This window comes from Enoplosus armatus, chromosome 19 (genome assembly GCF_043641665.1).
Source record: "Enoplosus armatus isolate fEnoArm2 chromosome 19, fEnoArm2.hap1, whole genome shotgun sequence".
NCBI lineage: Eukaryota > Metazoa > Chordata > Actinopteri > Centrarchiformes > Enoplosidae > Enoplosus > Enoplosus armatus.
In genome coordinates this window covers 19,044,017-19,065,050 of record NC_092198.1, presented here as the reverse complement: position 1 = coordinate 19,065,050, position 21,034 = coordinate 19,044,017, and the positions used below count along the sequence as shown (strand labels likewise).

The window sequence follows — 21,034 nt, the reverse complement described above, 5'->3', positions numbered from 1 at the left end:
ACATGATTGAAAATGTTTCATAGCAATCATGGCATTCATTAGGTCTCCTCATAGGCGGTAAACACTTTGAAATGTCAGGAATAACCATTGTTTTAAAACAGTGATGGTTCTCTTTTCCTTTCTCACCAGGAGTGGATTCATTTTTCCTTTAGTTTTCACTTCACACAAAATCAGTACGTATTTAACAGCTTTCTGGTCCCTGTGTTCCCTACAAGTAAGATGAATAAAAGAGACCTGTGAGACAAGGAAACACTCGCTAAGCTAATTTACACTCTCCTCTTTAGAAATCTCTTTCATATCCCTTCTTTGACCTCAGTGTAAATTAGTTTCCTGTTTTGCGTTCAGCGCAAACAACACCTAAATAATTGATATCTATCCCAAAACATGCTGAGCAAATAAGGCTGTGGGCTTCAGACAATGACGGACACTCTGCTGGTAATCAGCAGGACTCTTTTCATCGGAAATAAAATCACCTGTAGCGCAAACTCCGAACAAAAATGGATGGATGGGTCTGTATGATGTGCACAGAGACGAATTTCATAATGTTGTGATTAAAGAATAATTTAAGGACAGATAGAAAAGAAATAGGCCATTGAGGCACTTTAGACAGCGGCAATGGTCATTTTTTTCTATTTCATAAAGGTTTTTGCTCAAAGAAAAATATCCAATATACAGCGATGTGGGCTTGCATCTGTTGTGGTAGTTGTTCAGCTACCTATAGTTTCGTTTGCTCATGAAAATAGTCTTTTTACAACAACCCCAATGAATAAAACACACATCATTTTAAGTTTGACTTGCCAAAAACTGTCAATCCACCTTGCAGGTGGAACAGCAGATTGTACCAATTCAAAACCAGGCTACAATGAAAAGTAGAGCGCAGCTGACCTCTTGCAGTGCTCTGGGAGGAAGCTTCCTCTCGGACGGACCTCCCACCGCGCCGACACGAACCAGCACGTGATTCCTCTCCACCGATAGGCCGTCTATGATGAACTCCCTGCGAGGGTTTAACAGAGAGGAAAGTGTCAGATGTGGGGCGGAAGGAGCAGAAGTAAACAAGAAAAATTACAATGGACTCAGGCCCTGATGTAATAAACGTTAGTGGCGTTTGAAGAAAAAGAAAAAAGGGCATGGGGCCTGTCATGTGAAATACATTTAAATCCATTTTTTATTTGGCCCCTTAAAATTTTTGGTAGACAAGGCCACGCGAATCATTACGGCCTTCATATTCATTAACACTTCCAAACTTCCCCAATTTATTGGAGCTCAGATAACTTTCTTTGAAAAGTCTTCTGAAAGACTGTACAGAGTTTGAAGCCCCTGAATGACTGCGACTATATCATTGCTGCAAGGCAAGCGAGAAGAGAGAGCGAGAGACGGGTTTCCATGTTAGAATTTTAGATAAGATCAGAGAATACTCCAATTATGAAGGCACTTTAGGGTCGAAGGGTGTCAGCCTTGGTGGATAGTTCTTATAGCTGAGGCAATTTGGACTTGAAATTGGTAATAAAGGGGCCCATTATAGCACAGTGCTCTTTCCAGGGGCCTGTTTGCCACAAAATGTAATTTGCATACATTTCTTTGTGAATAAAACAAAAAGTCATATACAGCTGGGGTCAAATAAAATGTGCAGCTTGTCCTTACAAAGTAGTTTGTAAGGGCACTTTGGTGTCACTCAAAAAAGGTCAAAGCCGAAAATAAATAAAGTATGAGAGAAAGTGAATGACAACAAAAAGTAAAGTTTAAAAAACAGGAGTGAGAAGAGGAGGTGGAAGAGAAGGAAAAAAGGAGAGGTGAAGGTGTCCGTGATGATAATGGGAGCAGGAGGAGAAGAGAGGGAGATGGGAGAATAAATTAACAAGTCATCATTCTCCAAAATGCAATGCGAGTTGGCATTTCAGGGCCATTTCCATTCATAACCAATAGCCATGGTTCTGCCAGCCATTACCAAGAGAGAGGGGCTCTTGAACACCCACTTTCAGAAATGGCCTTTTCACTCTCTTTCAGCTTTATTTCATTTTACTTGTGACAAGGCAAAACAAACAAACAATTTCTCACCCTGAGCAATGATTCAATTTGACAGTGTTCTGTCATATCAGGGTGACGTACAGAGGAGCAAAGAGCCTCTCCCGAATGAGAGGGAGAGAGTGGCTGTGCTCAGCGTGGAAACTATTGAAATGTGAAATAAATGACAGTTTGTGGTTTTTAGAGGGAGCTGAAAGAACAACAGAACAACACAGAGACGTTTGCGTCCTGTCATCGTAGCGAGGGCACCAGGTTTGGCATTCGTTGTGCCTTTACAGAGACCTAACATGTGCACATCTGCTGTACCTGGCGACCTGCGCTGCAGCCAGAGTCACATTACAGAATTACTGGGTAGATGGGCAAACTGTTGATAGTTCCAGTAACTCTAAAATCACAAATTGTCTTTTATACGTTTTTGTTTGTTTACGGACTAAAAATAACCAGTTACAACATGATCAGCTTTACAGGTGCTGGTTGAACCAGGCTTCCCCCTGCTTTCAGTCTTTATGCTAAGCTCAGCTAACTATAGCTAGCTAGCTCTATACTTAACGCACAGATCTGAGATTGATATTCATCCTTTCATCTCACTCTCGGAAAGAAAGCAAATCATTTCCCAAAATGTTGAACTGTTCCTTAAAGTGAGAAGAGACCATTCTTATTGCAGTCAAGAGAAACTTTTAATGGAAAAACGCTTTCTGTGTGTTCAAATTATATTACATTAAATCAAATTATAAGGCTGGCGTTGTTCGAGATTTAATTCTAACTATCGACGGATCCCATGAAAAGACCAAATCCAGCGGGGCATTAGTTTGTCGCCCAACACTTTCTGACTTCAGCGATGAGCTTCAGCTAAATGACCCTGTTCCCATCATACTGAGAAGGCTGAGATGTCCAGGACTGTGAAAAAGGCAATAATGAAACAGCATCATATGACTAACAATACAGTGTTTTTGAATGTATTCTTATTCAGGATTTATGGCAGACTTAAGTCACTTTAATACAATGTAGTATTTTGGTTTTTATGTAAGTTATAAAGGCTATAATGATAGAAATACTTTGATCTTTATGACAGAATTGACAATTCATACCCCTCATTGTTGTCCAGCTCAGTGACGTTGTCCCTCTGACTCCGCAGCAGCGTGGCGCAGATGTTGTACTGGCTCTCCAGCAGCAGAAAGGAGTCCAGATTACAGCAGAGCACACCGAGCAGCCTGCGGCGACGCACACACAAACAAACAAGACGTAAAAATACTGACATTGTGAGATACTGTAGGCGAGCGGCAGAGTTCAGGCTGTATTGTAGTACATACTGCACAGCAAGGCAGAACCACGCAGACAAAGACCCCATTTGGACTCGTCTATTTCCCCTGGCCTTGCATGTCTGCAAGTGTTGGAGCAGTCAACATAATTTTCCCCCCGCCAGCTCGCCGTAGCCAATTGTAAGCTTTGTTAAGAAGAAAGCCTTGGGGAAAGCTTCATGGTTCATTTTCAGTTGCTGGTAATGACACCAGGCTCAGGCAGGCTGTTAAGCTCCAGCAGCGCTTTGAGACACTACAGTGTGTTTAAGCAGTTTTCCTGTAGGGAGGAAAAGCATCAGTGACTTTTTAACTTCAACTGTTTGTATTTTGAAGGAATTCTATAGGTGAAATCAGCACAAACCACCCATATCCCAAAACCAGATTTCACTTCCCCACCACCCCCTCCCATCAGCGCCAGAGCTCATCTTAATTCAGACTGCATTTAAGTGCTTATCAGAAAGGTGTCGCATTTGTGTCACGATGTGCATCATTGATCAAAACAATCTAGTTAATGTCTATTGTCTGCCTGCTCTGCACTCTACCCTTGCAATTCATCTGGCAAAACTGCTCTTTTAAATATCAGGTATCTATCAAATAGGTCTATTCATCATGTCAGTGAAGCCAGGTGGGCTTCATTGTTCTCATTCAAGCCATTACTCCCACAATTTGGTTCCCCTGTCTCTTTTGGATTTTTTTTTTTTCCACACTTAAACTTCAGGTTAAAAGGAATAGTTTCACATTTGACAAAATATTAGCCTTATTTGCTTTCTTTGCGTATCTGTAAGTTAAGTATGGAGCTAGAGCCAGGAAGCGAGCTTAGGGTTGAGACTGCAAGCAGGGGCAAACAGCTAACGGGACTTTAAGTCCCTCCTGGCTCAAGCTTCGTACTTGACGCACAGACGTGAGAGTGGTGTCGGTCGTCTCATCTAACGCTCTGCAAGGAAGCAAACAAAGGTATTTCAAAACGCTGAATTTATTGCAGTATCTTCCACACGTCATCACTCAACACAAACACGCTGACGCTGACACCCATAGAGAGCCCATATAAAAGGGACACATTTGGTAACGGCCCGTTCAGCTAATAGAGTAAAAGGGGGCAGCCCTAATACAGGCAAAGCAACAACACGTGAATGACGTCAACCGCTTGTGTTTGATCTGAATCAATGACATAGTCTAATGCTAATGCTTAAGGTGGTGCATCTGTTTCCTTTACTCCTACTTTGCACGTGCGTGGTACGATAGTGCTCCATTTTAGTTGGATGTGTGCGACCAAGTTGATTCCCTAACTTCATAATCGCTGCAATTAGTTTACCACAATTGTTCCAAAATAAGCCTTCAAAAACAATAAACGCACCATGAAATGAACAGAAATGTCAGGGTTGTTTTTTCGCGTTTAAAAACAACTCTTTCCCCGCTTTTCACAAAATGTCATTTCAGTTTCTAATAGCGCGTTCCTGCACTGACATACAAGACGTAGTGTTGAGCGCTGCGCGTTGTTCGTGTCAGTCCCCGTGGAACACACCTCTCCTTTTAAGCTGCTGCTTAATTTCCCGATGTGCTGGGCACTTGCTTGGACTCCTGTTTGACTGACAACTCTACTCACTCGCTCTGACAGCAGCACAGCAAGAGGCTGAGAGTCTGTCAGGCCTTCTGACCTCTCCCTGTTTGAAACAAAGCAATAGAGAACCAGGGAACTGCTCTGTGATAGGCTTCTTTTATCAAGTGGGGTGAAGACTGACTGTCCAATCAGAGGTCTTTTCATTGGCAGCCTCATTAAAACAGCAGTGGTCATTTGAGGAATTTTCATTGTATGGGTGCAACTAATGATTATACTCATTATCAATTAATCTGCTAATTCATTTTATAGTAAAAGATGCCCCTCAAAACTTCCCAGAACCCAAGTTGACTTAATTGAATCAAACAGAAGTCCAAAAATATCAAAATGACTGGCTTCCTGGAAGACTGAGAAAACCAGCAAATATAGCCATTAGCGTCATTTATCATTTTGATTGGTGGCCAAGCTTCAGGAGGGCGGGTCTTACGTAATGTGGGTCTGTCCTGGCGGCACATGCCAGACAGAGGGAGTAGAGGCCGTAACGCAAGAGAGTGGCATAGTTGAGACAGTGATGGACAGCGAATGATGAAGTGTTTCGGTTTAGTTTCGTCGAGTGAGCGACAGCAGAAAGCTGGCAGGGCTCGCCGGGGTTCAGGTCAGGTCTGCATCCTTACATCTTGTCGGTAATCAAGGCATTCAGTGTATGTAGAGGCCTGTTAGTGACTCACTTAGTGGTAATTAAATTCCCTAGACCTAACAACGAAACGTTTTAACAGTGCTACCTGTGACAGGGATCAGAACACACGCTGGGACTTTCAGCCACATTTCATTTCTGCATTTTTGAAGGTTGTAAACCAAAAAAGGTGTCAGTTTTATGAACAGATACTAGTTTGCTACCAAACTGTGCTTAACAGGATTCATTTAACTGTTTGGCTTCAAATTTGGTGTTTTTCGTGTTTGCTTCCGACTAGCTAATCATAGCATGTGGCCAACAAGGTACAATTTGAATGGCTTGACGCTATTAAAATTGCATTTAGCAATTTAATTTCTCCACATTATTTTAGACTCGTCGTGTCCTTTTTGGAGATAATAATACTCCTATTCACTTTCTACATTAGGACAGAGGCCGAGGGGCTGGACGATTAAGATATCTGAGACACCACAATCTATCTGTCATTCACGCTGACGAGGACGACGTCTCACTATACCTTATGTTGAAAGACTTCCACTGAAACACCCATTTATGACAGATGATTGCTCCCTTAATGATGCGCCCACATGCATCCGAGGACTTGCCAAGCCAAAAAGCAATCAAACACCGTAATCTGCTGGCCAGTCGGACTGATGATCATGCCGCTGATTGATCAGTCACGCCTGGTGGTAAGATGCAAATGGTTTACAACTTTACGGGCGTACCACTTGGGGGGCTTATATCATCGACAGCCAGGAGGGCCTGCTTGAAATCAATCATAACATCAGTAAAAGGTGCAGCAATGCAAAGAAAATAAGGAGCAATCCTTTGCTGTATGTTTGTGGCAATGCAAAACACTAGCGCGTCGCCAAAAGACAGTTTGCATGTTCCGCTTATATAGTACAAATAGAGACAACTGCATTACTCTCTACAAATGAAAACAATTACTTGAATTAATGATCGGCACATATCAAGGTGGCAGTATGAATATCCTACACAGATCAATTAGAAGCTTCATTTGGGCCCAACTCCCAACAACACCATGAAACTTTACTGTACCGTGGAGAATCTGTGGGGGGTGTTTTAATCTGTCCAGCAAAGTAATCTCCGCCACTTTGTTTTCCATTTTAGAGGGCTTTCCTATCTGACTTGTTTGATGCCGCCGAATAAAAACTCTGAAATATTTCTTTTCTTTTATTCATTTCTAATCTATTCGAATCTAGTTTACCTTGTCTGGGGCTCCAGCTTAGTGCATAGGTGGTCAGCGTTAGCAAGATTTGTTATGTGCGTGTCCTTCCTTATCTCATTTCTGGTATGTTTTTAAAAGTAGTATGACGATATTCACAATAAGGTCTGTTGTGCTTCGTGGAGATGTGGCTGCTGACATTCCAACAAAAAACAAAAATCAAATCGAAATCAAGTCATGTGTGAGGTTCTGCACCCGCGCACACACTTTGCAAAGCCATCGATAGCAGAGAGAGCAGAATAAAGGCATCCAAACAATTCAGACAGGGGAAAAACGGGAGGGGGGGGGGGCTGGTTGCCATGACAACAAAGAGGCTTTTAGCAACAAGGAGAAGGGCTGAGGGATTTTAGCTCTCATTAGCTTGTGAAGAACATCAAGTGGGGTGGAAATTGTGGCTTCTTGTCTTTTTTTCAAGGGGGCTGCACTTCAGGAAAGCTCAGTGCATGTTTGCTAGACAGCGGCGCCGGTGATTAAACCTGCGTTTGAAAAGTTTTAAGCCTGTAAAAGAACCAAAAGTTGTGACAAACTGCTGGAGTGTACTCCACGGCTGGTTTCAAAGTGCTTCAACGATCCTGCTGTGCTGCTTAAAAGATAGGGCTAGCAATAGTTTCAATACAAAACAACAATGAACTGATCCTTCTAACAAGTATCATCTGTGTATTGATATACATCTTATGCACACACCAAAATGCACTCCTGTTTGAGTAATGTTTGCTAAAAACTGCATGACTGAGCCTTTTCCTGCATCCTGTATCCTGTATGTGTTCAGTAGGAACCAATGGTCTTGGTACTGAGAGACTAGATGAAAAGTTTAGAATAACACCAGACTTGACTTTCAATAAGCACAACGCCTCGCACAAGTACCTACAGTACAGAACTGAGTGGCATGGAACAAATATGAAGCTAGTAAAAATGAAGAAGCCTCCACGGTTTAAAATACACCAGTGAGCTTTAATTTCTCACAATTAAAAGGATCTTTCTAAACATGCTCCATTTCTACACTTTCAGAACAAAAAAAAAAACCCCATTCCAATAGAACAACCTGCAGCTGTTATCTATTATTCATTATGCAGCAAACGTGATAAATCGACACCTGTGCAAATTATAGAGTCCCATCACTCCCCCGTCTGCTGTGGTCATATAATCACAGTGCAGCGCGTGTGGCTGTCTGCGTTTGCCCTCAGGTGAATCCACGTTTCTGTTACTGATCACAAGGTTTACACAAGGGCCAACGTGAGGGATTGTCCACGAAGAGCTTCATATTAAAAACACGAGTTTTAAACCTCATGAATACATGCGCTCTGAGACAACGTGAAAAGGTGCTGGTGAGAACAATCGTCCAGTCGAGAATAAAGGCATTTTGTGCTATCAATACTGAGCTCAGAACAAACCAAGTAAATCCAGTCCAACCCGCAATTTATGCGTCACCGATTTATCAGTGATATACACACAAAGAACTCAAGAGTCTCTTGATCAGACAGCCGTTTGGTTGCCAGGTTGTCAGCGTAATTAGAGTTCTTTTTTTTTCCCTAACCAGCTTAATGTCTCAGTGGAAATTACAAAAATCTGCAAAATCTGCGGTACCGAGCGTCTGGTAAGAATATCTGCAGGTTTCAAACTTAATAACCTTTTAATGCTACCTGGAGTTGTGTTTAATACAAATAATCCAATAAACAAACAATGACACACAGAAGAGCTACTTGGATCCGTCAATGGTGAAACCCAAGCAGGTGCTCCTGAGGCACTGGTAGGATAATACTATACACAAGAAAGGGAATAGATTCCCTCTAAATATTTAAGGCACTCTGCTTCGTTAGAGTACATAAATCCTTTATTATCGCAGCTACATTATTAAAAACAAGACCAATGCACATCATTTGTTTTTAATCATGTAGCCAAGATAATAAGGCCATTTGAACTTTTTGTTCCATCAAAGCAGTTTGCTTTGGATTTCAGTGGGGAATTGTGTATTAATGTAAAATCAGACATTCATGTGGGCCTGTGGTTTGGTGTGGTTAGTTTTTACCATCAGGGATGGGTTCAATAGTTTTCACTTACTTTACTGCAGGGGGCGATGTTCACCACTAAATACAAATTGGGCCAAACTACAACAGTCGCGCTGCTGATATGTGAAAATCCAATATAACATGAAAGTCACACTTCACAATCCAACAGATGCATGCGTCAGGACAAATATCCAAAGCATGAATGGCCACAGCGAGCGCTACTTCCTGTGATGGTTTGGCTTCTTAAGTGTGTGCAAAACTGCTGCGTGTTTTACTGGTCTGTGGTGAAGCGTCCTCTGCGCCTCCTCTACCCAACATCCTTAGGCAGCAGCAGCAGAGGACGGTAGCTCTTTCGATGCTGTAACAATAACTGCAACAGGAGGTCTCTCCTGCCAGCTGCCATCAGACTATATAACACACCCGCACTCTCCTGCTGTAGTGACGTCAACCTGAGTCAGCCTGCTGGGTGGACATTTCTGTACATTTGCCACTCTGACTGTGATTGTCTGTTAAAAAGAAATCAGTTGGGAATGAGGGGATCCTACATGAACACACTAGAACATCTCTGCTTATTCCACATGAGAGATTTGTGCCTGTGCTGTCTCTAATGTAATGTATTATTATGGAGAAATACTTAAAAGCTTCTGGAACCAATATTTCATAACGTGACGTGTGAAATGATAACGCGAAAGCAACGTGACAGCGAGGGGTCGCTCGTAGCGATGAACCCCACAGAGAATTATCACCTGAATCTGCAGCTCCTCTCGGCTCATTGTTTAGTTGCCCGGTCCCAGCAAGCGGCTGTGAGCTCTTAAAAAACCCACTGTACCACTGCCTTCCCTGCACCAAACAGCAGACTGACACAGTTAGGGACTATCGGGCGAACATAGTGGAGCATTTAGCAGCTGAAGGGCCAGATATTTCCCTCAGGAGTTGGTAGAGACCAAAAACAGAGTTGAAAGAGAGAAGATATTGGACTTATGGACGCTGTCAGTGCAAGTTTAAATAGCACTTTTGTCCAAAGCGCTTTATGATTTGCCTCTCATTCACCCATTCATTCACACATACACACACACACACACACACACCGATGGCAGCAGGCTGCCATACAAGGTAGTTAATGTGAATATTATGTTGATTGGAGAGCTTTAATTACCCATTGTAAATGCATTTTTAATGCCTACCATGTGCTTTTACTGACAGTATTATATGTGTTATATAATTACATACTTAAATAGTATACATGAATACTTATTATACATATGCTTGCACTGACATAACACAACCTAACCATTTCTATCTTGGCCCATTTTTGCACTCTTGTTCTCTCTATATATGCTTCTTCGTTCCTGTATTTCTTAAGACACATTGTTTATTAATCAGTGCACCGTCCTTGTCTGAAGTAGCTGCTTTACTGACGCAATCCCCCCCCTCTGGGATCAATAAAGCACTATCCCTATACAACACCATGCTGTCATTGCCCTGCAGGCTATGGAGAATCAGAAAATCTAAAGAAAATAGGCTCTATTGTATTGTGGGAGATACGTTGTTAAAAAGTTTCTTGGGGGTTCAACTGTTACAGTTCACATTGGTCACGTGGTTGAGCGGCATCCCCACAGAAACACTATATAATATAGTAGCAATAAAATAGTATGTAAAGCTCTATGGTGAAGTGATTTTGAACACAATCAATCAACATGATGGAAAAAAAAACCTGGAAAGCATGAGCAAGAGTCAAATCTCGCTTCAATGTATTTGAGAGGTTTTGCTTATTTTATTTTTCTGTGACTCTTCTTCCTTAATGCATGGTTTGTTTTTATTCGGTTTATGCTGGATGAGCCCCAAAAATGAATACATCATTTACTTAGTTGTTGGTTTAAGGCAATTATACCCATACCTCAAAATCAACATGCTATGACTTGACTTATTGATAGTTAAATGCTACATTAAGCACATTTAGCGAGCCACAGGGAGGCACAGAGTGCGAGTTTGTCAGTTAATCCATCAGTCTGGGTGGTAAAGGAATAGAGCATCTTGTTCCTTTCACTTGGCTGCTGGATGTTAATAGGAGTGGGCTGACTGACAGGCGCAGACAGAGTGAGTGAGTCAGCAAGGCTCCAAACAAGTCAAAGCTATTGTGATTCAGAAAGCCTTAAAAAAAACAAAAAAAAAAAAAAGGCACAGGAATGCACAACCAAGACACACATGTACCTGTGTGTGTGTAAAACGAAAACGTTCTCTCGCACAGACTGCTTCATATCTCACTTAAACACATGCTTAGCCATTTGTAGTCTGTTGCACATTAACCTGAACGACAACGCTAACCTGGTCTTTAAGCAACAACGTGCAAGTTTTCTCAGATATTATGAAATTCTTTTCAACCATTTTCATTTTCACGGAACATTATTACAGTGTTCACTTTAACTTGCATGAGAACCTTGACTCAAAACTGAAGATAGCTTTTCATTTCAGGGGAATTTCTTCACCCCCTTAACCACCCTTCTCACTTGTTATGACGGCTGTTCTTCATAAATATAGAAATATAGAAACATACACACATTCACACACGCGTACACCCCCACAGCCCAGCCTTCTCTTATCCAGAAAAATCCTTTCATCAATCTCTTCAGTGCTGGGTAATCAAGGAATAAAGAACCATGTCAGTCTGCTATTGCTAGTGTGTGTGTGTGTGTGTGTGTGTGTGTGTGTGCGTGCAGCCACCAGGTGCTAATCCCATGTCTTGTGCTTGCTTCCCCACTGATGTTAAGTAATATGGGAAAAATATCAATCTCACCTCAGGCCGAATGTGTGAGACTGCTCATAGTGGAACAGGGAATTGATCTTCGCATCTGAATTCACAGCAATCAGCCTGTCAATCAAATCCTGTGGAGTGAAATGAGAGGCTGTGAAAAAGAAAAACAGCAGTTATGGTGCAAAAAGAAAACACTGCGGGTATTTACAATGTGTTAGGTGAAAAATGTACATCAGCCTCGGCGCACTGGGGGTATAGGAGGAGGACTTTGCGAGGTAAAACAAATGCGTGGGTGGTGGTGGAAGGCGAAATAAAAAGTGCAAACATGCCCTCAAATGGCCGAAAGAGGCACTGCACGACGTCTGGACTGCACAGCGTGAAAAACACTCACAGGAATGGAGGTTGGCATCTCTCTCAGGGTGTATTCACTCTTGTTGGATAGAGGCTGTCGGCCCAGCAGCTCCCACACCGACTGGGAAGAGGAGAGCAGGTTGACCAAGGACAGGAAGGACTGGTAGAGACCGAAAGGGAGACAGACAGAAAGACAATTAGGAGGGTTTGAGAAAGAAGTAAAAAACAAACAAACAAGAAAAACAGGAGCAGAGAGTGAAATTAGAACTAAACTCAGAACAGGGATCGATTTAAATTAAAGTTTGAACTGTTTTTGAAGAGTGATCAGGCATGTGGTGATCAGAGGATTTTCATCAATATTTAATCTGCTTTTATTATAATTTGTGCCATGGATGTATTGCTTGTGTTTTAATGTGTTTTGCTGTGACACTGTGTGTGAAATACCTGTCAAGGGAAAACTGGCTTAGGCTGTGAATGCAGTGGTCCTTTATGTGGCATTGGTCAAATGATATGCATCCCTATAAAATCAAACCTTTAAATAAAATACAAACACTAGACAGACAGGACGATAAAAGAAAAACACGCGATGGCTCAACTACCCAGTTGATGTTGATATCCAGAAATTCACAGTGGATTCTGTCCATGATGAAAATTTTATTTGATGCAAAAACAAAGTGAACATGAAAGAAAAAAAAAAAAAAAGATGTTGACTGCGTGTGAGCACTTACACCATCTGAACATGTGAACAGAGCAGTAGCCTGAAGAAGAATTAAAAACCACAGGAAGTCCATCTGCTCTCATCGCTGGATCAAGGAGAACAGGCGCACACATGCACACTCACACATACATGAAATGATTTCTATTTCTAACAGCTTGAAAGGGACAACAAAGCCTTGAACAACTGCAGTGATATATAAGATGTAGAAAGGTATGCTATCCTGAGGTTGGAATCTCCATTCTTTCATCTGCTCCTGCCTGTTTGATGTTTCAAAGACCTGGTTTTATTGTCTGTCTGCTTGTGTTTTTAACGGATTCCAACACACAAATTAATCCAACACATATGCACACATAAATGCTACTGATCCCTCTACCATACAATACGTATATCAGAGCTTAATTTGCCAAAAAATTGCTGGTGTAATAAGTCTGTTTGTTTTGTTTCACAGAGGTAAAGCCACAAAACACATTTTTAACTGCACATTTTATCTGTTTCCAACACAAACACAGCTCAGGGGCTCTGCTGCGGCCGCGTGCTGCAGTGATGGACTTGAAGGTCTGACTGCATATATGTATGTAACCTGGCAGCCGACCCACCGATAAGGCAGGCTTTAAAGTCACCAGTGGCAGGGCACAGTTCACACTTCGCTGGCTGTCCGTATTCACTTGGCTAGTCTCACTGAGAGAGACGACTTGGCTCCTGTCAGAGGCCAGCATCGGACACACACATGCAGACACACACTTGGAGCTTCAAATGAAAGTTTGAGCCTGTCCTGGACTGAACCCGAAATGAAGTTTCTGCCCCAAACTTGGATCTAAATCTTAAAAAAAAAAAAAAAATTCCAGCCGTCTGCAATGAAAATGTAACCTTGTATGTCTCACTTCAAGTTCAATCAATTCAGTTTGATCCTATTTCAGAACATACCGTCTGGTATAAAATGGCAGTTTACTCTCTCTCTCTCTCTCTCTCTCTCTCTCTCTCTCACATACCTTGAGGCAGCTCCTGTCTATGGGGTCCATGGGTGTGGGCTTGGGACGGACAACCCTGATATCTTCATTGCCGCACTCGAGAGCAGACCACAGCTCTACTACCATGGCCCGCACAAAACCTGCAACACAACATCAAACTTGAAATTTGTGAGTTTAGAATTCGAAGATTATATTGGAGCGATGCAATTGAGACTTTTAAAGCGTTTTTTTGGAAATCTTTAAATGTTTTAATACAGCAATGTTCAAAGACGCATTTTAGCTTTTGTTGCCAGGAGACAGTGGAGACAGACAGGAAATATGGAGGGAGAGAATAACATGGAATAAAGATCCCCAGCCAGATTCAAACTGTGGAAACTGCGATTATCTGGTGTATGTATTAACCATTCAGCAGCTAGATAGATGCCCCAAATATTACAATTTCACCATTCACTAAATCCAGAATTCAATTTTTCATTCATATCAGTTGTATGCCACCATATATGCCTACGCCTTCTCTCCACCCATTTGACAAAGACGTTGCTCCCTGGGCTGCTCGGTGCCTGATTTACTGAGTGTCGACTAGACAAAAACAACTCGGAATACGAGCCTTAAGCATCGCATCTGGCGAGTGAGTAAATGCTTTAGTACCTGAACTGTGCAAAGCCACCACCCCTGGAGCAGTCGCTGCCACCTGTGTCACCATCACCCCGTATCCAAACTTCTCACAGCGGCTCACCTGCAGAAAACACACACTTTTAATCCGCCCCAGAAATATTTCAGCACTTTATCTTTTTAGGTTTTCCTTGTGTAGGAACGTCAGACATGAAGGAGAGGCCGGGACGGGGTAGACAAATAAAGGATTCATGTAGAAAAGAAGAAGGGCTTGAATTTGAAGCGAAGGAGACTTGTAGATTTGGCGTTCAGGATTCAGTATGCAAACTCTGCTATGACACCGTTAGAATACTGAAAAGGCGCTACATAATGTAGTTTAGTACACTAAGGAGAAATCAAATTGCAAATTGATTTTTGAGTGTGCAGGCCCTTCATTAATTACAACACAATGTCACAACTAAAAATAGACTAAATATAATTACATTCCATAATTAAAGCGAAATGCCAAATGAGAGAAGCAATTACAAAAGTGCGTAAACAATGGCAGTAAATTAAGCCCACGGGGGATTAGTTAAGGTTTGCAGTAAGACAGAATGTGTGTGTGTGTGTGTGTGTGTGTGTGTGCACAATATGAATCATGGACAATACTATGTATGTAAGGCATATTTAGAGGCCAGAGATTAATAAATTAAACACAGCGAGGGAGTAGCAGCATGTAACAGCCTCCAGGCTAGCGGTGAATACTGAGCAGTCTTCAGGAAATATGACTGTGGCCTTGAGGAGGAGCAGGAGCAACACATTACCACACCTTCTGCAGAATGAATAAGGGGCACCGGTGACACAGGCCAACAGAAGGAATAAAGGTTTTTAAAGATGAAAACTGTTTTAATTCAACCTAAGTAAACGTCAGTTTGTGTTTGTGTTGTGTGTAATGACTTTTTTTTTTTGTCCCCTAATCCTGCTGTGGCTTCAGAGCTGACTCACTGTAACTCAAGTCAATGTGGCTGAGAATCACTTGAACAGCATAACATGACTTTGGCACATTGATGCTATCAAGACGGATTAGAAGCCGAGCCACTGCCAAAGTTAATTCTTCCAGCGCGTCCATCAAGGCGATGAAACGGTTACATCCAACTACGTCAACGTCAGCGCGCATCAGCACTTCTGCACCAAGATCTGCTATCAGTACTTTTACAACTAAATAATTCAGGCAACATCTGGAGTTAGTACTTAGTACTCTATAGTTGTATTTTACATCAGCTGTTGCAGAGGCAGCACTTGTTGGAGTGCAGGATGAGAAAATAGGTGGAGAAGGAAATGAGTACTGTGCTGCTCCCTCAGTACCACAGTTGAGGTGCCCCTAAGCAAGTCATTTGATCCCCATGCTGCTCCACTGGGGCTGTTCAGTGAACTAATGTAAGTGTATAAATAAAGTTTGAAAACACCTAAATGTGTGAGTTGGAGAGCGGCACACCTGGCAGACTGGGTATAAATATATAAAAAAAAGGGGTGAAGCAAAAGGCAACTCTATTTTGAACTCTATTTTTTTTCTTATGCTGGGAAAATTGATCATATCCGCAGTCATTCTGGTGTAGCACAGTAAAGTGCAGTGTTTGCCATTACCTGTAGTTTCTTAGTGAAGCGAGAGAACATGTAGCAGACGCACTCATTGATGGCTCCTGTCTGCTGGAGCAGCAGCAGGCCTTTAGGAGTTGCAGCAAAGTTCAGCAGGCTGTCCAACAACGTCTCCTCCCAGATGAGCCTGTTCCAAAGTCGAGGCGGGAGACAGAGTAAGCTGCAGTGCTGTGTATTCACACTGCGGGAAACGCAGCCTAATGCATAGGTGGGAAACAAGCTTCTTAGCCGAGAAACGGTGCCTACTCGTGGTCAGAATCCCCCCCGTTTATTGCCTCTTTACGGACATGACTTCTCTGTATTTAACAAAAGTTCAGCCTGGGATTTGAATAACGAGCACCTTGCATTCATCTTTGTTAATTGTGAGGTTAACTCATCAGAATGAGGCAGCAAATGGGACAGGGATGAATGTAAAATGAACTTGAGAACTTTACATTAGCATAAATCATCTAAATCTACTGATGACATAGCATGAATTATCATAGCATGTTGTCGGTTAGCTGTGTCTCTTGCGTCAGAACGGAGTCAGGTTTTCTCAAAGCTGCACGAGGCAAGTGTGCACGCCAGTGTCCCTCTTGGCAGCGAAAGTTAACTGTTTTCTTCCCATAAATGCTGCGGCTTTAATTCACTCCACCCAGCTCACGTTAGCCAACAATGCAAGCTTGCAATCCCTTTTGTCAGAGTTTGGAAGTCGCTAATCTACAAGTCTACAGTACCTCACTTATGGGAGGACACCCCTCATTATGACAGCAATATATTTTGTAATTAAGGGATGAGTGCAGGAGAGATATGTTTCCTTGGGAATGTTGTAATCCATCCCATGTGCTGCACTGCTGAGCTATGGGAGGCCGTTCCATGTATTACTGTCAGAGGTAGATTAAAGAGGGTGACAACTAAGTACACCCTGATTTTATGGTCTCCTGGCAATCATCGACCACACTGCTTCTGAACCCTAACTCATATCAACACCTTGAATCTGCTGCACGTAGTGTAACTGGTTGTAATGGATACAAAGGGCTGTTTTTGCTAGATGTTATTTTGTATTGGTGATTTGTTTACACCAGCTGCCACAGAGGTGTTACCAATGCGCATACAGTATATTGATATCGATATTTTGGTGTTTGCATGGTTTTCACTTAAAATATCTCCTCTTCCATGTAAAAACACAATGAAAAATGTATTGGTTTAGTTTATGTATTAGCACAATAATGAGGAAACAAAGATGGGTATATTTATAGGCTTACAGTCTTACTGTAAGAGGCTTTAGATTACATAAAAAAAGTCAAAAACAACATAATAATTATTCAAAATTCTGTTCTGATACTTCTGTCTCTAAGTCGCTGGACGGTGGGATGGAAAAACGTAATTCAGTTTCTTTAAATTTCAAAGTTGAGTCTCTGTAATACCTGCATTATGCCTAATCTCTACTTTAATTCCAGTGATTTAAATAAAGTACTTAAACTGTGTGTGTGGGTGTGGGTGCGGGTGTGGGTGGCCTCACATGTTCTGCAGCTCCTGGGTGGATGTTCCAGTAGTGGCTCCAGGTACCGGGGTTGGAACCCTTTCTGACAAGGAACTGGTCTAGAAATAAAGGAGGGGAAAGTGTTATTTTTCATCACTCCATGCGTACGAGTAGCACACCTGAAGGTTTTGACCAGAATTATTCACAGTTTCATTCACATCATGCTGAAGAGTGGGAGACGTAAAAGCAGCTTCCTATGCTTTGAAGATGAAATTAACGCCTACAGATTTATACTGGACTATTTCTGAGTGGAGATAGAACATTTTGGAACTCAGTCGTATTTTGATTTCATAAATTGTCGTCTGCCCTTTGCTGTACTGTTGGTCTACAATTAGCTTTTTATGTCTTGTCATTGTAATTCTTATCATCTATAATTGATGATTTCATTATGTAACATTGATCATTCTTGCTAATTTCACCGTGAAAAAGGTTCTAAATCTTGACAGAATAAAGTTGTATTCATAAAATGCAATAATCAGGAAATGAACCCACTGCCTGGGTCAGACATTTATACTGTATGTTAGTGTTTATTGTGCAACTTTATCTGTCAACATTATCAGGGTCAAAACTGTCAATCAAACCTTTAACTGGCAACTGTTATTTTCCATGTAAACCAATTAAAATCACAGGCTTCCTTAAGGTGCCTCATGTTGGTGTGTGTTTACAGTGGGTGGACTGAGGTCAACGCTGTCGCTGCACTATGTAACACTACAGAAATAGATGTGGACTTGGATTTGAGACTGTACATGGGTGAAGTCAGGAGGAAGTGAGTGGAAAAATGCTGTAGACTGATACCACAATGTCTCGCACAAGTTAATTTTTGACATGGATGTCTTACATAAAGAGGTATGAGGTGAGGTGGGATTGTATGCTGTATGTACAGAAAGCTGCCACTGAGACACTGGCGATGCCTCCTACCCGTTAGAAGCAGTTTCACTACTCGTCTATGATTCCTCTGCACCGGCGTTGGAGCAGGAGTTGTTTTTGGTTTTGGTTGCACATTCAATTGTTCGTTTTTTTTTTTTCAGTTTTGTTTTTCAGTAGGACACTTGGGACCAAATGACTACAGGTTTTCTGATTCTGATGCTTTGTTATGACAAAAGCAGTATTCTAAAAATGTAATGAAGCGGATTTATGATGGTTCCCTCCATTTGCAAGCAGTGGCGGTACTTTTCTCACTGCAGTGAATGAACAGAGAGCGAACACGGCATTCATCAAGCAAATGAAACATGACAGGAGTATTCTAGCCAATGAAACTGATCATTAGACGTGGACACCCCTCCATTAAATATTCTAGAAAAATGACCCAGATATAAACTTTAACTTCCATCTTTTACAATGTTTTTATGGGCAGATTAGTCAAGCAGTGCGCTCCAAGAAAGGGTCTCATTTCTTGCATTCTCAAAATCTTTTGAGTCCCTTTCAAGGCAGACTCCAAGATTTTTTGGGTGCATTTTACAAAACAAACATAAAACATACTGAGGTCTTTTTTTTTAATGTTTTTTATGGAGTATGTGATTCTCTGACAAAGACAACGTGATCAGTGTTTTATTGAGAAATGAAGTGCAGGTACCTTTTTCCACGCGGCAGCTATAGCCTTGTGCAGGCCGTATGGTCGGAGGACCTGTAAACCCTGGCAGGTGTTGTATATCTGCCTACAGACAAAGATAAAGGCTCCACATAATGTATGGGGCACGTCGGATTCGCTTAATGATGACAGCTCCTTATCCAGCAGCCTGAGGGTGAACTGCACAATGACACGAGCAGCAGAGGTTCTGCAGAGGAGAGGGGAAACACACAACAAGAAAGGTGCTCACAAGAGATACCAGATAGACAGATTTTCATGTGTGCAGTGTGAGTTTTGCTTGGAAAATGTACTACGTGCGAAGTACACAGTGTGTCACAGCAACTCAAAACAGTCCTGATCTCGATCTGTGACTTGTCTACTGTGTGTTGGGGGAGCTGCCGCGTGCTTTCAGTACTTCTGATTTCTCAATGCCAAATACATTCTATACCTTTATTACTATAAGAGACCCATTTGTATTGTTCCCTGTTTTTCAGTTCATCAAATTCACAGGCTTTCCCCCGACTAGATCTCCAAAATCCTTGATTGACAAGAAACATGGTGATGGTGCACGTTTATATGCTCATTTATGCAACATATTTTTTCAGAGGAGGTACATGCAAGTCAAAACAAAGTGTTGAACTCAACAGTGGCGTCAGCCTTGGTGAATGTATTATTGCTAATTCACAACAACAGACTGTTGTTTCAAGATGGACAGACTGACCCAGGCTACAGACTGGTCAGGGTCAGCCAATTAAAACCGAATAGAAAACTAACTTGGGGCCTCTGAGTGACCCTGAGTGTCTTTAATAAAAGATACTTTTTGTGGTAAAGACACTTGAGTAGATCAGAGATATAATCGCAGTGACTGACAAACCAGCAGCATCCTCGGGTCTAATCTGCTCTCTGTGCAGAACCAGGAGGATTTGTTATGCAAACTTAACTCTGTATTGAAGCCTTCTCGCTCAAGTCGGAAAAATGTAATTTATTCATTACCACGAAAGATACAAAATGACGCCGTGTATTTAATCATAACGCAACCGCCGCTGTCTCACCTCTCACTGTGGGCCACAAGTAGATTCTTCTCGTATAAGAAGAGAGCTAATCCTCTGTCAGTGTTTGCGATGCGAGCCAGAACATCAGCGATGAGAGTCAGTGTTGCTGCAGGAGATTTTAAATTGGCCTGCAAACCGTAGAGAATAAACAGACAAAAATTACCCAACTGATTCAGAAACAAGTACAATCCCAGGAAGGGTGAGCAGATATTGAAAACTGAAATAACATCATTAACTTTGACAATGATGGAACCAAGAAAAAGCCATTATATTTTCACAAGCGATGCTTCTGCAATTTCAGTTTTTATAAGGCTTACCGATGACTAAATCTGTCCTGCTGTGACAAGTTAACAGCTGCTCTTTTGTGTCTTTCTAACACCAGTGTAGCACTTCAGGATTCAGATATGGTGTTGGAACCTGCTGTCATATTGTAATGTTTTGTGTCACAGTCAGACATCTTTAAATCTGATGTAAAAAAAAAAAAAAAAAAAGTATTCAGCATCTTCCTCAGAACTTTTATCTCAGTGTGTTGTAAAAGTCCCTGAAACATCCCAATCGTGAATTTCTTGGGTTAATAATTAATAGAAAGCTTAGCGATACACTCCCATAGCAACGTATTTGTGATATAAAGGGTCCACTGCAATATGACAGGCTTGTTCTGTGATTCAAAATATATGAATAGACTTTATGTGCGATTGTCTAACTGTTTTCTTTGTCGTTGTTGTTATTTGTACTGTTGATACATGAACGTTCTATATGTAATCGTGTGTTTTTATGAATCTCCACCATGTTTGTGGTATGTATCTGCAAACCAATATGTGGTCTATTCTACTCACGACTGTGTTAAAACAAATGTTTGTGCACATGTACGTGTGTGTGAGTGTGTGTGTTTGACCTGCTGCCCATTGAGCAGAGCTATAACAGGAGCCAGTAGCGTCTCTATTACAGGGCTCTGGTGGAGACACTCCGCAGCACACTCCGTCCTCTCACACAGCATCCACAGCACCTCCATCACCAGGCCGCTGGGCGACAGGGAGTC

General features: G+C 41.8%; 1 protein-coding gene across 1 annotated transcript in view; it reads right to left on the bottom strand.

Annotated features, from left to right (window-relative positions):
* The window catches only part of tbc1d32 (TBC1 domain family, member 32), a 65,289-nt gene that overhangs the window by 33,453 nt on the left and 10,802 nt on the right, over positions 1–21,034 (bottom strand). The window contains exons 14-24 of the mRNA XM_070925952.1: positions 20,891–21,033; positions 19,996–20,123; positions 18,950–19,151; positions 17,356–17,435; positions 15,843–15,981; positions 14,256–14,343; positions 13,629–13,747; positions 11,962–12,081; positions 11,613–11,701; positions 3,111–3,233; positions 886–994 (exon numbers count right to left, since the gene is read on the bottom strand). Coding sequence (XP_070782053.1) covers positions 886–994; positions 3,111–3,233; positions 11,613–11,701; positions 11,962–12,081; positions 13,629–13,747; positions 14,256–14,343; positions 15,843–15,981; positions 17,356–17,435; positions 18,950–19,151; positions 19,996–20,123; positions 20,891–21,033 — 1,340 coding nt within the window. The remainder of the gene's footprint in view (positions 1–885; positions 995–3,110; positions 3,234–11,612; positions 11,702–11,961; positions 12,082–13,628; positions 13,748–14,255; positions 14,344–15,842; positions 15,982–17,355; positions 17,436–18,949; positions 19,152–19,995; positions 20,124–20,890; position 21,034) is intronic.